Below are 16706 nucleotides of genomic sequence, written 5' to 3' on the forward strand. Positions count from 1 at the left end.
CTGAGCGCCGATAACAACTCGGGTCGTCCTTCTCCTCTTTAGTCCGAATGACACGGCGTCCCTGATTTCCATAAAGAACTTCAAATTTTGAATTGTCTGACCACAGAACAGTTTTTCACTTTGCCACAGTCCATTTTAAATGAGCCTTGGCCCAGAGAAGACATCTGCGCTTCTGGATCACGTTTAGATACGGCTTCTTCTTTGAACTATAGAGTTTTAGCTGGTAACGGCGGATGGCACGGTGAATTGTGTTCACAGATAATGTTCTCTGGAAATATTCCTGAGCCCATTTTGTGACTTCCAATTAGGGCTGTGCGATATATCGAATATACTCGAAATATATTTCGAAAATTCTGTGTGCGATACATAAAATTATTATATCGTAACTATCGAGTATTTTATGGTCATCTTCCGACTTGCGTTTGTTTCGTGTTTGTTTAAAACCTTTTCCAGTGGTTTTCTCTCTGTCCCTCAGGCAGTAACGTGAGAGGCTGCCTAAGGGTAAAGAAAACAATAAACGTCACGCACTCGCCAACCAATCCCGGGCGACATCTCGGTGCTGAAAGGAACTTCCGGGAAGATTTTCTAGTTTCGGTTGTGTTGCCAGATTGGGCAGTTTTAAGTGCATTTTGGCGGGTTTTGAACATATTTTGAGCTGGAAAACGTTAGCAGTATCTGGCAACACTGCCGGCGGGAAGATTTCCTGGTTCCGGTTTACAGCGCTGACTCAGTTCGTGCAATCGCTGGTGCTGCATAGGCTACCGTGTAAGCTCTGGCAATTTCAGCGACAAATTACTTCCTAAAAGAACTAGTAAGGGGTCAGTCAACTGGCATTTTTTGGATATCGCGAGGAGGACGTGGAACAGCAAATGCCAGTTTGTAAAGTGTGCAAAAAAAATAAAAAATCTGTCATCACGAAAGGCAGCAGCACTACAAATATGTTCCATCACCTGAAACTCACCCGGTACAGTATGAAGAGTCTCTTAAACTCCGAACTACTTGCCCACGAGCTAAAACCCCCCACGAGCTAAACAAATGACCATAGCGGCCTCGTTCTCCAAAGCCACCCCATATGAGAAAACGAGTCAGAGAAGGAGAGCTATAACGGATGCAATCACGAACATCATTGCCGAAGCTCATGTTTGGGATCCCAGTTAGTATAGTGGAAAAAACAGGCTTCCAAAAATTACTAAACACACTCGATCCCAAACATGAGTTGCCTGGTCGCAGACATTTTACAGAGAAGTCAGTACTGGAATTATACACATCTGAGAGGCAGAGCCAGAAAACATTCAGTTCAAAAGTGTGCAAAGAGAAAAATGATGTTTTGCAGATCTCTCTCTTCTCTCCCTCAATCTCTCTCTCTCTATTGTGAATGTTCCAGTGGTTCTCAGTAGTCAGGTTAATAGCTTGGAGATCTATTTTTTAAAATAATTTAATGAATGAGCACTTTTCTTATTTAGGCTAAATGTCTCTCAGTGTTGAGCTTGCACTTTATTGGTTTGAGCTCTGAGCAGCTCTCTATTGTGTTGCCCCTTTGTTGCAATTTTCAAGATTGTTTTTGCAGTTTGTGCCACATCTTTGTTGAATAAAAATAGTCTTATTTCAATTCAATTGTGATTAATCACGAACATGACAATTTAAAATGTGTTGTTGAAAACCACCTGTAAAGTTAACCAAGAATGTTATTTAATCTGCAGGGATTGTAGTGAAAACAGTAAAGAGTAAAAGTTAGATTTCATGGGGTCCTTTAGAGGAGATTTAAATATATCGAGATATATATCGTATATCGTGAAATGGAGAAAATGTATCGGGATATTCATTTTTTCCCATATCGAACAGCCCTACTTCCAATACAGAAGCATGCCTGTATGTGATGCAGTGCCGTCTAAGGGCCCGAAGATCACGGGCACCCGGTATGGTTTTCCGGCCTTGACCCTTACGCACAGAGATTCTTCCAGATTCTCTGAATCTTTTGATGATATTATGCACTGTAGATGATGATATGTTCAAACTCTTTGCAATTTTACACTGTCGAACTCCTTTCTGATATTGCTCCACTATTTGTCGGCGCAGAATTAGGGGGATTGGTGATCCTCTTCCCATCTTTACTTCTGAGAGCCGCTGCCACTCCAAGATGCTCTTTTTATACCCAGTCATGTTAATGACCTATTGCCAATTGACCTAATGAGTTGCAGTTTGGTCCTCCAGCTGTTCCTTTTTTGTACCTTTAACTTTTCCAGCCTCTTATTGCCCCTGTCCCAACTTTTTTGAGATGTGTTGCTGTCATGAAATTTCAAATAAGCCAATATTTGGCATGGAATTTCAAAATGTCTCACTTTCGACATTTGATATGTTGTCTATGTTCTACTGTGAATACAATATCAGTTTTTGAGATTTGTAAATTAGTGCATTCCGTTTTTATTTACAATTTGTACTTTGTCCCAACTTTTTTGGAATCGGGGTTGTAGTATCAGGTACATTAATGTTGCAAGTGGCCTTAGTGGAGGTCTGCACTCTTCTCGAGCACTTCGAGTTAAAAACTTGTAATCGTTGACAAAGTGCTGTGGTGTGAGAGGACTAAAACATGACAGGGTGTGCTGTTATTGGAAAATAACCAACTTCTGGGTGGTAACCCCAAGCCAAATCAAACTACCAATGATTATTATACCATAATCGGGCATGTTGCTGTATTTTCATTCATTCATTCATTCATTCATTGAACAAATACAATGGGAAAAAAAATACAGTACCAGTCAAAAGTTTGACACGCCTTCTAATTCAATGTTTTTTCTTTATTTTTATTAATTAAAAGACACTTCTTCATGTCTTAAAGTAGGGATGGTTGGTGTTTCTCTTTACTTAGCTGAGCGGTTCTTGAGATAATATGGTTGTTTACGACAGTTGTTTAAGATTATTTACCATATTTTTATGATTTTTACTGTTTGATCTCAAACACCATTAAGAAGGCAAGAAACTCGCCCACTAATTGACGAGGCACAGCTGTTAATTGAAAAGCATTCCGGGTGACGACCTCATGAAGCTGGTTAAGATAATGCTAATAGTGCACTATGCTGAAGAATCTAAAATATGAAATGTACTGGTTTTTTAACACTTTTAATTTTATACATGTGCCATATGTTATTCCATTGTTTCGATGTCTTCAGTATTGTTCTACAGTGGAGAAAATAGTCAAAATACAGAAAAATCTATGAATGAGTAGAATGGGGTGTCCAAACTTTTGACTGGTTCTGTATGTGTAGAATGTTATTATTGTGATTTCATATCAATACAAATCTCTCTCCCTCTCTCTTAGCTTTTCTCGTTAGTAATATTTGGCTGCATTGCTAACGAGGGCTACGTGAACAGGCCCGATGAGGTGGTGGAGTACTGCGTCTTCAACAGGAACCAGAACGCCTGTAACTACGCTGTAGGTATGGGCACGCTGGCCTTCATTTGCTGCATGGCCTTCCTGGCCCTGGATGTGTACTTCCCCCAGATCAGCAGCGTAAAGGACCGCAAGAAAGCTGTGCTTGCAGATGTTGGGGTGTCAGGTGAGAGAAGGTCCAGACGTGGATTAAGTTCACCTCCATGTGACGTTGTACTGTATGAGGGTACAGCATTCGGTCATGATCTGGATTGAAAAGTAATCTGAAGTCAACATCAAATTCCTTCCCACACCATGTGGCGCATAGGGCGGCGCCGATCTCCGTTTCCGTAGCCCTCGGCCTCTCGCCTATCACATAGCTAGGGTTACAGTGGGGGGCGGGTCCTCTGGTAACCGCGGGAGTTTGACTCCCCACTCGCATCTGTATTGCAGCGTGCCTTGCCAGACGGCAGCAGGTACTATTTATATGATGGTCTTTGGTATGACCCGACTGTGAGTAGAACTCGCGAACCCCCGATCGAGAGGCGGACACGCTAACCACTGTTATCTGAAGTAATAGTAGTTTAATAAAAAGATTAAAAAAAAAAAAACACCACAAGACTTTACTAAACTAAACTAAACTAAAAAGTATAGTTTGGTGCCTATTTCACTCTTTCCTCAGTCAAACAGACTGTGATCTATAGCATCCATTACCACAGATATCTGTGGGATTTGTCCTGAATTTGTGCCCCTGTTCGTGGAGGATAAAGCTGCACTGAAAGCAGAGGCGTGAAATATTGTGGCGGCGTGCAGTAAACAGTAAAGGACAATGGCCCTTTATGAGCCTTTTGTGAGCTATTACAAATGCACACACATACACATCACACATCATCTGGCAGTTTCAGCTTTATTGTTCGCCATAAAACAATCACCAGACGTACACAGATTCTTGCACAGTAAAGGGCCGGGATAAAATCGACAAATCAATGAATCAGAATAAATATTAAGGCAGAAAGGAAATCTTTAAAGAGGAGTGGAAGGCTAGTCAAGATCTTTTCATCCTGTTTTATTTTTTTAATAAAATATGTATAAGCCAGGTGCTAATGCTTATGTGAACCCAACTACAGCTACACAGTGTCTACTCTGTACACCAATAAATACCAACAGTGTCCACTCCGTACACCAGTCTACACCTACACAATGTCCATTCTGTACACCGGTCTACACCTACACAATGTCCACTCTGTACACCAACCAATATACAGCTACACAATGTCCATTCTGTACACCAATCTACACCTACACAATGTCCACTCCGTACACCAATATACAGCTACACAATGTCCACTCCGTACACCAATCTACACCTACACAATGTCCACTCCGTACACCAATCTACACCTACACAATGTCCATTCTGTACACCAGTCTACACCTACACAATGTCCACTCTGTACACCAACCAATATACAGCTACACAATGTCCATTCTGTACACCAATCTACACCTACACAATGTCCACTCCGTACACCAATATACAGCTACACAATGTCCACTCCATACACCAATCTACACCTACACAATGTCCACTCCGTACACCAATCTACACCTACACAATGTCCACTCCGTACACCAATCTACACCTACACAATGTCCATTCTGTACACCGGTCTACACCTATACAATGTCCACTCCGTACACCAATCTACACCTACACAATGTCCATTCTGTACACCAGTATACAGCTACACAATGTCCACTCCGTACACCAATCTACACCTACACAATGTCCACTCTGTACACCAATCTACACCTACACAATGTCCACTCCGTACACCAATCTACACCTACACAATGTCCACTCCGTACACCAATCTACACCTACACAATGTCCATTCTGTACACCAGTCTACACCTACACAATGTCCACTCTGTACACCAATATACAGCTACACAATGTCCACTCCATACACCAATCTACACCTACACAATGTCCATTCTGTACACCAGTCTACACCTACACAATGTCCACTCTGTACACCAATATACAGCTACACGATGTCCATTCTGTACACCGGTCTACACCTACACAATGTCCACTCCGTACACCAATCTACACCTACACAATGTCCATTCTGTACACCGGTCTACACCTACACAATGTCCACTCCGTACACCAATCTACACCTACACAATGTCCACTCCGTACACCAATCTACATCTACACAATGTCCACTCTGTACACCAATCTACACCTACACAATGTCCACTCCGTACACCAATCTACACCTACACAATGTCCATTCTGTACACCGGTCTACACCTACACAATGTCCACTCTGTACACCAATATACAGCTACACAATGTCCACTCCATACACCAATCTACACCTACACAATGTCCATTCTGTACACCAGTCTACACCTACACAATGTCCACTCTGTACACCAATATACAGCTACACAATGTCCACTCCGTACACCAATAAACGTCTGCACATTGTCCACTCTGGACACCAGTCTACACTTCGTGTCTACTCTGTACACTAGTCTACTACACCTACACACTGTCCACTCTGTACTCCAATAAATACCAACACAATGTCCACTCTGTACTCCAATAAACACCTGCACAGTGTCCACTCTGTACACCATTATACACCTGCACAATGTTCTTTCCACACACCAATCTACACTTAGACAATGTCCACTCCGTACACCAATCTACACCTATACAATGTCCATTCTGTACACCAGTCTACACCTACACAATGTCCACTCTGTACACCAATATACAGCTACACAATGTCCACTCCGTACACCAATAAACGTCTGCACAGTGTCCACTCTGGACACCAGTCTACACTTAGTGTCTACTCTGTACACTAGTCTACTACACCTACACACTGTCCACGCTGTACTCCAATAAATACCAACACAATGTCCACTCTGTACACCAATAAACACCTGCACCAGGTCCACTCTGTACACACCTCCACAATGTCCACACTGTACACCAATAAGCACCTACACAATATTCACGCCATACACCAATCTACACCTACAGTGTCCATTCTGTACACCAATATACATCTACACAATGTCCACTCTGTCCATCAATCTGCATCTATACAATGCCCAGTCCGTACACCAATAAACACCTCCACAATGTCCACTCCGTACACCGGTAAACACCTCCACAATGTCCACTCCGTACACCAATAAACACCTCCACAATGTCCACTCCGTACACCGGTAAACACCTCCACAATGCCTACTCTGTACACCAATCAACACCAACACAATGCCCACTGGCGGCACGGTGGTGTAGTGGTTAGCGCTGTCACCTCACAGCAAGAAGGTCCGGGTTTGAGCCCCGTGGCCGGCAAGGGCCTTTCTGTGCGGAGTTTGCATGTTCTCCCCGTGTCCGCGTGGGTTTCCTCCGGGTGCTCCGGTTTCCCCCACAGTCCAAAGACATGCAGGTTAGGTTAACTGGTGACTCTAAATTGACCGTAGGTGTGAATGTGAGTGTGAATGGTTGTCTGTGTCTATGTGTCAGCCCTGTGATGACCTGGCGACTTGTCCAGGGTGTACCCCGCCTTTCGCCCGTAGTCAGCTGGGATAGGCTCCAGCTTGCCTGCAACCCTGTAGAACAGGATAAAGCAGCTACAGATAATGAGATGAGAGATGAGACAATGCCCACTTTGTGCACCAATATACATTTACAAAACGTCCACTCTGTACACCCATATACAGCTTCACAATTTCCACTCTGTGCACCAATATACACTGACAAAATTGCTAGAATTTTAGGCCCAGCAATGCTTTAAAGACATTTTAATATCTTGTCAATAATGTATTCACATGATATTGTGCAATATCCTGTCTCGATCTATCACTCCAGCGTTTTGGTCCTTCATCTGGTTTGTGGGCTTCTGCTTTATGGCCAACCAGTGGCAGGTGGCAAAACCTGAAGACAATCCACTGAAGGAGGGCGCAGACGCCGCTCGCGCCACCATCACCTTCTCTTTCTTCTCCATCTTCACCTGGGTCTGTACCAATACACTAAACACACTCCTGCTAACTGCAGACAATAAGCTACAGATAAGCCTGAAACTATTGTGGAGCTATGGTCACCATATGTAACCATTGCACTTGTTCCTTTGCTCATATGCATCACTGTGCGTGTGTTTGTGTGTGTTTGTTTCAGGCAGCCCTTGTATACTTATCTTTGGAAAGGCTACAATCTGTGAATTTTGAAGAAGAATACCTCAAATTGTTCCCTTCCCAGCCCCACCAGTCTTATCTCTAACACGCTAACACACTTGCACAGGCTTATATCCCGGTTTATTTTGTAAAATGACTCATTTTTAAACAATGAACTATTTTGATACGCGTCTGCCCTTACATTTAAGTGAGCAGTGTGCGGTATTTCAATTTCTGCCAACGCTCATGTCACGTGCATATGAAACTTCTCTAGGGGTGTTCACACGGCACATATTTGCATCGATGCTGCACCGATGTATTTTGTTGCGATGTATCTTACACCGGTGTAAATTTTGTGGAGTGTTCACACGTCACAAACCTGCTTACTAGAGAGAAGCGTGTTAGCACCGGTGCAGCCCCACTTGCGTTCACACGGCAGTTTTTGCGACCGTGGTATACGATAGTAATAATGCGGAAATGAAATATGCGCATGCGTGAAAACGTACTTCCTTTTCCCGGTTGTCATGGCATCACCAAGCGCCGGGAAAACAACGTGGATGAAGACACCGGTGTTGCCAGATACTGCTGACGTTTTCCAGCCCAAAATATGTTCAGATCCACCAAAATGCACTTAAAACCGCCCAATCTGGCAACACTGGAAGACACGCAGTTCTGTTGTTGTTGATATTCGCCATTTTGGAAGCGCAAAATACCAGGATGCAAATTATGCAATGCCCGTATGTAATCAACTCTCCTGATGCGTAGCGAGTCTACCCCTGTAGCGTTCAGACGTCCCATTTTATATCGGTGCTGCCCCGCAAACTAGCATTTACTCCGGAATAAATCTGTGAAACCACCTCCCGAGCAGGGTTAGATTTGCACCGGTTTAAGCAGCTTTCAGGGGCTACACCGGTATAACTTTGTACCGTGTGAACACTCTACCGGGGCAACCCCGGTGCTACACCGGAGTAAAAGTTGCCGTGTGAACACCCCTTCTTATTTTGGACTGAGGGCAGACTGGATGCTATACTGACTCATTATTGCCTCTTGTGGTACAGAGTGGTATTACAAGACGAACGGGTTTGTCTCTTGGCTGGCTGGTTGGCTGGCATACTAACTTCAGTTGATATCTCTGCAACACAGTACATCAGCGTCTTTGACATAACACCAAAACTGTTAATTCTTCATTCTGTTGCGAATTTTAGTTACTTTTTAATGCTTTAAACTAACATTCTGACAGATTCTCACATATAGCACCTACGTTCGTAAATGTTACTGAAATAAATAAGGGTGTAATTCATGTAAAATTGAATTAACGTACCAGTTATACTCTATGATTTGAAGCTGATCAGTTGGAATTCACTTTACTTCGTCTCCTTGATCGTAACTTTAAACAAGTGCTGCCAGGCAAAACAAACCTCGCCCAGCTGCACTTATTTTATACCTGTATGTTGATAATGGTAATATTTCTCAATCATCAGCTGTCTGGTTAGCCTGGCAAGCCAGACTAAATGTGAATATTTAGTCTGGCCTCGATCCGTAGACATTTCCGACGGGGATGGGAGGAACAAACCGCTGTCTTTCAAACTGTCTCTGTGCGTATAGGCCAACGCTCTGACCAATCAGCGCAACAGTGACTGTGATGTAGTCATAGCGACAGAAAGCAGTGGGGGAGACCTTGAAATAAATAATTTTTCTAAATGCGTATTAATTAATAAACAGGTTCTAGATATTAAGAAGTTTGGAGATAATGACCACAAGTTTGGAGTCTTTACCACATACACTCATTTTTTTTTCCAAGTGTTTTTCAAGGGTTTGCTTAAACTGTTTTTGAGAGTTTTTATTTAGTGGTGTTTGGTGAAATAATTTCCCTTAAATTTAAAATAACGGGAAAATAAGAAACAATCAAAAAGTAATGTTTCAAAGCTGTTTATTAATTCCTCGTACTGCACAAACTAGCCCCATCCTTTTGGCTACGAGCGGAGCCAGCTGGTAGATCAGACTTTTGCCATAGCCGGTCGGCAAAACAGCGAAAACGTCCTTCTTGAAAAGGAATGAGCGGAGAGCCTCTTCCTGCTCATGTTTCAACAAAAACTCCAAGTCTAATTCTTCTAAAACTGATTCCAAAGCGGAGTCAAACTTGCGCTGTTCACTAGCCGTAGCCATCTTTCCTGCTGCGCTTTCTCCAGCGTCACGCAGCTTTGTCGTCACTCCTGCAAAAGCCCGCCCAAAGAATCCAAACAAAAACCTTGCGTTGTGATTGGCGGGCACGATTTGATGCCCGGGGTGTTTTTGTTTATATGGTGCGAGGCTAGACCCATTCGCTAGGCAAAAATATTTTTGGCCGCTAGGCGGGTGGGTCTAGTTTACTAGGCTACTGTCTGGTGATAGTCCTATGAAAATCCATGGCCTTGAGTTTGACATTTCAGAGTCATTCAAGGTCAAAGGTCATGGTGCCAAATGAAAACCCATATGGCACTTCATATAAGTTGATCATGGTAAATATCTGTCGACCATCAACTGTTTTCAAGTGACAGCCCTCTGAAAATCTGTGACCTTGAGTTTGACCTTTCGTGGTCACTCAAGGTCAAGGATTATGGTGCCAAATGAAAGGCCATATGGGAATTTCTATATACTCACAATAGTAAACATTTGTCTATCAGCAACCGTTTTTGAGTTATCATGGAAAATGTTATTTTGACCGAAAGGTTGACCTATCCGGTGACCTTGACCCAATTACCCCCAAAATTTAATCAGGTAATCAACGGACGATTGCCCACCTACTTTGAAAATTTGAAGTCAATCAGTGCAACCGTCTAGACGCTAGATTGTTAGCAGACACACAAACAAACAAACAAACTGATGGGGCGTCGTGGCTCAGGTGGATAAGGCGCCATACCATAAATCCGGACCCGGGTTCGATTCCGGCCCGAGGTCATTTCCCGATCCCTCCCCGTCTCTCTCTCCCGCTCATTTCCTGTCTCTACACTGTCCTATCCAATAAAGGTTAAAAAAGCCCCCAAAAAATCTTTTAAAAAAAAAAAACTGATTACAATACCGCGGGCGAGGTAACAAACTCCGAAGCTCTTGTTGGACACGTTTTTTTTCTGAACTAACTGGAGTTTCATGAATACATGAATTCTTTTTGTCAATGCCCATGCATGCAAATGATTCATGAATAAATCTGTTTGTCTTCCAGTTTGATCAATGAAAGCCATTCAGCCATGTTGTTGTTTTTTTTAAGTTAAATCTTACTGCGTTTGTTAATCATAAGTTAAAATGAATTCTGCTTCACATAAACAAGGTTCCATCTTGTTTTATATGTATGTATTTGCCAAAATACACACACAACTCTTGCTTAATTGCCTCTTCACGTTGTACTGCGCTAATTGCTGCACTGTACTAATGACGCTCTCACTTTTCTTTCTCTCTCCCGGTCACATATTTACACCAACTCCTTCTTTGCTTTGCTTTGCTTTTACTTCCACCCCTTTTGTTTCAATTTCTTTCATGGATTGTGGATTGAAATCCATTATCATTGTTGATTCCTCATTTGTTACGCAATGAATTAACACCACTTCCATCATTTTTCATTTTTTTTGCTTCCAACCTATTCCGCTTGCTATTCACTACCCTTTCCAAACCAAATCCCCCATGGCCAGGCAGGACAGTCCTTCCTGGCTTTCCAGCGCTTTAACTTGGGGGCAGATTCGGCACTGTTCTCGCAGGACTACACCGACCCGAGCCAGGACGCGGCTGCCGCCCCGTACAGCGCCTTCACCAGCGGTGATGAACCCGAGAGCCCTGGAGGAACAGGCTCATACCAGCAACCCAGTGGAGATGGGATGTTTGATGGGTCCGCAGGATACCAGCGTCAAGAGTACTAACTACATGGAGGAAAGGCAGGAAGTGGAGCTTTGTTAGTTCTGTACGTTGGCATGGAGTTATGTAAGAGATGTTTCCAGCCAACACCATGCATTTGATAAGGACAGAATGTTTTCAGTCATCTAGACAGTTTTATTTGATTCCGTTCTCATCATTTGAGTGTAGGGCTTTATGTAGGTTGTTGGAAAAAGCATAGAGTGAGGTTAACTTTTGCCTTGACAGTTTACAGTTTGCCTTGAAACTTAATTTTGTCTGGTGTATTGCTGATGTAATCAAAACCTTCTTGGGGTTACTCACAGGAGACATACACCAATCAGACATAACATTATGACCACTGACAAGTGAAGTGAATTACATTGATTATCTCATTATAATGGCACCTGTCAAGGGGTGGGATATACAGTGGATATAAAAAGTCTATACACCCCGTTCAAATAATAGGTTTTTCTGATGTAAAAAAAAAAAAGAGACCACGATAAATAATTTCAAAACTTTTCCCACCTTTAATGTGACCTATAACCTCATCTCATCTCATTATCTGTAGCCGCTTTATCCTGTTCTACAGGGTCGCAGGCAAGCTGGAGCCTATCCCAGCTGACTACGGGCGAAAGGCGGGGTACACCCTGGACAAGTCGCCAGGTCATCACAGGGCTGACACATAGACACAGACAACCATTCACACCTACGGTCAATTTAGAGTCACCAGTTAACCTAACCTGCATGTCTTTGGACTGTGGGGGAAACCGGAGCACCCAGAGGAAACCCACGCGGACACGGGGAGAACATGCAAACTCCGCACAGAAAGGCCCTCGCCGGCCATGGGGCTCGAACCTGGACCTTCTTGCTGTGAGGCGACAGCGCTAACCACTACACCACCGTGCCGCCCAACCTATAACCTGTACAATTCAATTGAAAAACAAACAAATCTGTTAGGGGGAAAAACATAAAAAAATAAAAAACCATACAATAAGCTGGTTGCATAAGTGTGCACACCCTTAAACTAATACTTTGTCGAGGCACCTTTTGATTTAATTACAGCATTCAGTCTGTTTGGGTTCACACCTACCATCAATTAAAATGACTCTGATTAACCCCAAATAAAGTTCAGACATTTACTCAGTTGCATCCTGCAGCAAAAGCCAGGGTTCACAGAGAGCTTACAAAGCACCAAAGGGATCTCACTGTTGAAAGGTATCAGTCAGGAGAAGGGTACAAAAAAAAATTCCATGGCATTAGATATACCATGGAGCAAAGTGAAGGCAGTCATCAAGAAGTGGAGAAAATGTGGGACAACAGTGACATTACCGAGAACTGGACGTCCCTCCAAAATTGATGAAAAGACAAGACGAAAACTGGTCAGGGAGGCTGCCGAGAGGCCTACAGCAACACTGAAGGAGCTGCAGGAATTTCTGGCAAGTACTGGTTGTGTACTACATGTGACAACAATCTCCCGTATTCTCCATATGTCTGGACTATGAGGCAGGGTCAAAGAAAAACATCCAGGCCTGGCTAAATTTTGTAAAAAAAAAAAAAGACACCAACTCTCCCAAAAGCATGTGGGAAAATGTGTTATGGTCTGATGAAACCAAGGTTGAACTTTTTGGCCACAATTCCAAAAGGTATATTTGGCGCAAAAACAACACGGCACATCACCAAAAGAACACCATACCCACGGTGAAGCATGGTGGTGGCAGCATCATGTTTTGGGGTTGTTTTTCTTCAGCTGGAACAGGGGCTTTAGTCAAGGTGGAGGGAATTATGAACAGTTCTAAATACCAGTCAATTTTGACCCAAAACCTTCAGGTGTCTGCTAGAAAGCTGAAGATGAAGAGGAATTTCATCTTTCAGCACGACAACGACCCCCAAAAAGTTTTGGAACGGCCCAGCCAGAGCCCAGACCTAAATCCAATTGAAAATCTGTGGGGTGACCTGAAGAGGGCTGTGCACAAGAGACGCCCTCACGATCTGACAGATTTGGAGCGCTTTTGCAAGGAAGAGTGGGCAAATATTGCCAAGTCTAGATGTGGCAGGCTGATAGACTCCGACCCAAAAAGACTGAATGCTGTAATTAAATCAAAAGGTGCTTCAACAAAGTATTAGTTTAAGGGTGTGCACACTTATGCAACCAGCTTATTGTATGTTTTTTTATGTTTTTCCCCCTAACAGATTTGTTTGTTTTTCAATTGAATTGTACAGGTTATAGGTCACATTAAAGGTGGAAAAAGTTTTGAAATTATTTATCGTGGTCTCATTTTTTTTACATCAGAAAAACCTATAATTTTAACGGGATGTGTACACTTTTTATATCCACTGTACCTGTATTAGGCAGCAAGAGAACTGTCAGTTCCTGAAGTTGATGTGTTGGAAGCAGGAAAAATGGGCAAGCATAAGGATCTGAGCGACTTTGACCATTTTGGGTATGAACATCTCCAAAATGATACGTCTTGTGGGGTGTTCTCAGTATGCAGTGGTTAGTACCTACCAAAAGTGGTCCAAGGAAGGACAACTGGTGAACCGGCGACAGGATCATGGGTGTCGAAAGCTCATTGATTTGCATGGGGCTGAAAGCTTAAACCATATGTTCCAGTCCCACAGAAGAGCTACTATAGCACAAGCTGCTCAAAAAGTTAATGGTGGCTAAAACAGAAAGGTGTCAACATTAACTTTTTTTCAACAGTTTGTGCTACAGTAGCTGTTCTGTAGGATTGGACGGTATGGGCTAGCCTTCATACCCCATGCAAGTCAATGAGCCTTGGACACCCATGACCCTGTCGCCGGTTCACCGGTTGCCCTTTGGATCCTTGGACCACTTTTGGTAGGTACTAATCACTGCATACTGGGAACACCCCACAAGATGTGCATTTTGGAGATGCTCAGACCCAGTCATCTAGCCATCACAATTTGGCCCTTGTCAAAGTCGCTCAGATCCTTACGCGTGCCCATTGTTCCTGCTTCCAACACATCAGCTTCAAGAACTGACTGTTCTCTTTTTGCTGCCTAATGTATCCCACCCCTTGACAAGTGCCATTGTAATGAGATAATCAACGTTATTCACTTCACTTGTCAGGGGTCATAACATTATGGCTGATCGGTGTATATGTCTGTTCTGCCAATAAGCAAGCACATCAACGGAGGCCATGCTGAACAAATTACACTGTTAATCGGAATCTTGGTGTACTATCAGCATCTTTCACAGATACCTGTGCCACTGCATTGCATTTAAACCAAAAAGGAACCACTGGATTTGGGTCACCCTTTAGTTATAAGTCTTTTAACCATAACTTTTAGGCTAGGCAGTGGGTTTGTAATGGATGTGCTATTGTATGTAAGGATAAACCCTCAACTAGCAGAAGTTATTCGTCTAGCGCTAAACACGGCACAACTGTCCGTGAAATAATGTTGCTATCTCGCAAACCAGTCTTCTTAAAGTAATCTAGCTGAATCTAACTTAGCCAAATGTGATTTTTTTTTGGTACTTCTGCCATTTTAAAAGCACAAATTTGAACACAAATATCGCTGCTAGCTCCAAGAAATATCAACTAACAATTTGAAATATCCAACACTTCAAAATAAATCAAGGTGTTCATGTGATCAGGTGAATACTGCGAAAAGGCCATTGTGCATGTGAAGGGGGAAGGGAGGGGTGACGGCAGTTAACAGGAAGAAAAGTTTCAAATTGGCAAGGAGTCGCATTATTGGTCGCATTTGAAGCGGGAGCTTTTACATCCAATCACAGTAACGATGTGAACAAACAAGTGTTGCCAGGCAAAACAAACCTTGCCCGGCAGCACTTATTTTATATATGTTGATGGTAATATTTCTCAACCATCAGCTGTCTGGTGATAGTCCTATGAAAATCCATGACCTTGAGTTTGACCTTTCAGAGTCATTCAAGATCAAAGGTCAGGTTCCGAATGAAAACCCATATGGCACTTCCTATAAGTTGATAATGGTAAATATCCGTCTACCATCAACCGTTTTCAAGTTACAACCCTCTGAAAATCCGTGACCTTGAGTTTGACCTTTCAAGGTCAGAGATCATGGTGCCAAATGAAAGGCCATCTAGGAGTTCAGATATGCTCAGAAAAGTAAACATTTTTCTATCGACAACCGTTTTTGAGTTAGCATGGAAAATGTTATTTTGACCGAAAGGTTGACCTTTCCGGTGACCCTGACCCGATTACCCCCAAAATTTAATCAGGTAATCTATGGACCATTGCCCACCAACCCTGAAAATTTGAAGTCAACTGGTGCAACCGTCTAGACGCTAGACTGTTAAACAAACAGACAAACCGCACTGATTGCAATACCTCAACTCTACTTACTCCATCACGGGTGAGGCAATACATCGGACAATCCACAGGCAATTTAGTGAAATCCCCAAAGTTGTGGCCTTGAACGGACTTGAAATAAAATCCAGAATCATCTGTGTCTGAGACCGAGACAAGACCGAGTAAAAATGTGACGAGTCATGGAATCCACGGACACGTCGGCCGAAACGAATCCGAGAAAATCGCAAAAGAAGCTTTTTTTTCGAAAAAAAAATGCTTCTTTTGCGATTTTCTCGGATTCGTTTCGGCCGACGTGTGTCCGTGGATTCCATGACTCGTCACAAATACGGTCGGTTCTGAGACAAGACCAAGACTTTCAAAAAGTGGTCTTGAGACTGGTCTCGAGTACTACAACATCACTTTTGATCTGTTTAGAGTTGCATTTAATGTTGTGGAACATCCATAAAATACAGGCTCGTTCCGATTATCACTTGCGTTGTAACCAGTCATTTATTCACCAGCCTGATTTTCTCATCTCATCTCATTATCTCTAGCCGCTTGAGTTCTACAAAGTTACAGCAGTCTTTAACAAAGATATCCAAGTGTCAAGCGGTTGGGTGTAAAAATAAGCCTGACCATTGATCATTTTACGTGACATGCTTAAAAGTGATCTTTTTCGACGGCAAGAATCGCATTACTACGACAATGACCATGGTTTACTAGAGCGGCGGCTAAAACGCTTGAAGACGGGACTGACTTGAAGATGGGGCTAAACCACTGGGGGCTAAACCACTGGATACTCTTTAATTCGTGTACAGCTGATCCTGGCATTACTGAAAGGAAGAGTGGGAGTCATTGATTTTATTATTAAGAATAATAGGAGCCGAGCGGCGGCTACAATTAATCGACACCTTAACGATCTTTTGGCCGTTGCAAAAGTAGAAAAGACTTTCAATACGTAAATTGTGCACGAATAA

General features: G+C 42.9%; 1 protein-coding gene across 2 annotated transcripts in view; it reads left to right on the forward strand.

Moving 5' to 3' along the window:
• The window catches only part of LOC132884841 (synaptogyrin-1-like), a 48194-nt gene extending 36410 nt beyond the window's left edge, over positions 1–11784 (forward strand). Inside the window, exons 2-4 of one of the 2 annotated variants that reach the window (XM_060918828.1) lie at positions 3317–3554; positions 7272–7417; positions 11236–11784. In XM_060918828.1, the coding sequence (XP_060774811.1) occupies positions 3317–3554; positions 7272–7417; positions 11236–11460 (609 nt within the window). In that variant the 3' untranslated portion in view covers positions 11461–11784. Of the gene's footprint in view, positions 1–3316; positions 3555–7271; positions 7418–7577 lie in introns of both variants that reach the window. The other variant, XM_060918829.1, reaches the window with a different exon arrangement.
• Positions 11785–16706: the final 4922 nt, after the last annotated feature.

The sequence above is a fragment of the Neoarius graeffei genome, chromosome 4, assembly GCF_027579695.1.
Source record: "Neoarius graeffei isolate fNeoGra1 chromosome 4, fNeoGra1.pri, whole genome shotgun sequence".
In the NCBI taxonomy this organism is placed as follows: Eukaryota; Metazoa; Chordata; class Actinopteri; order Siluriformes; family Ariidae; genus Neoarius; species Neoarius graeffei.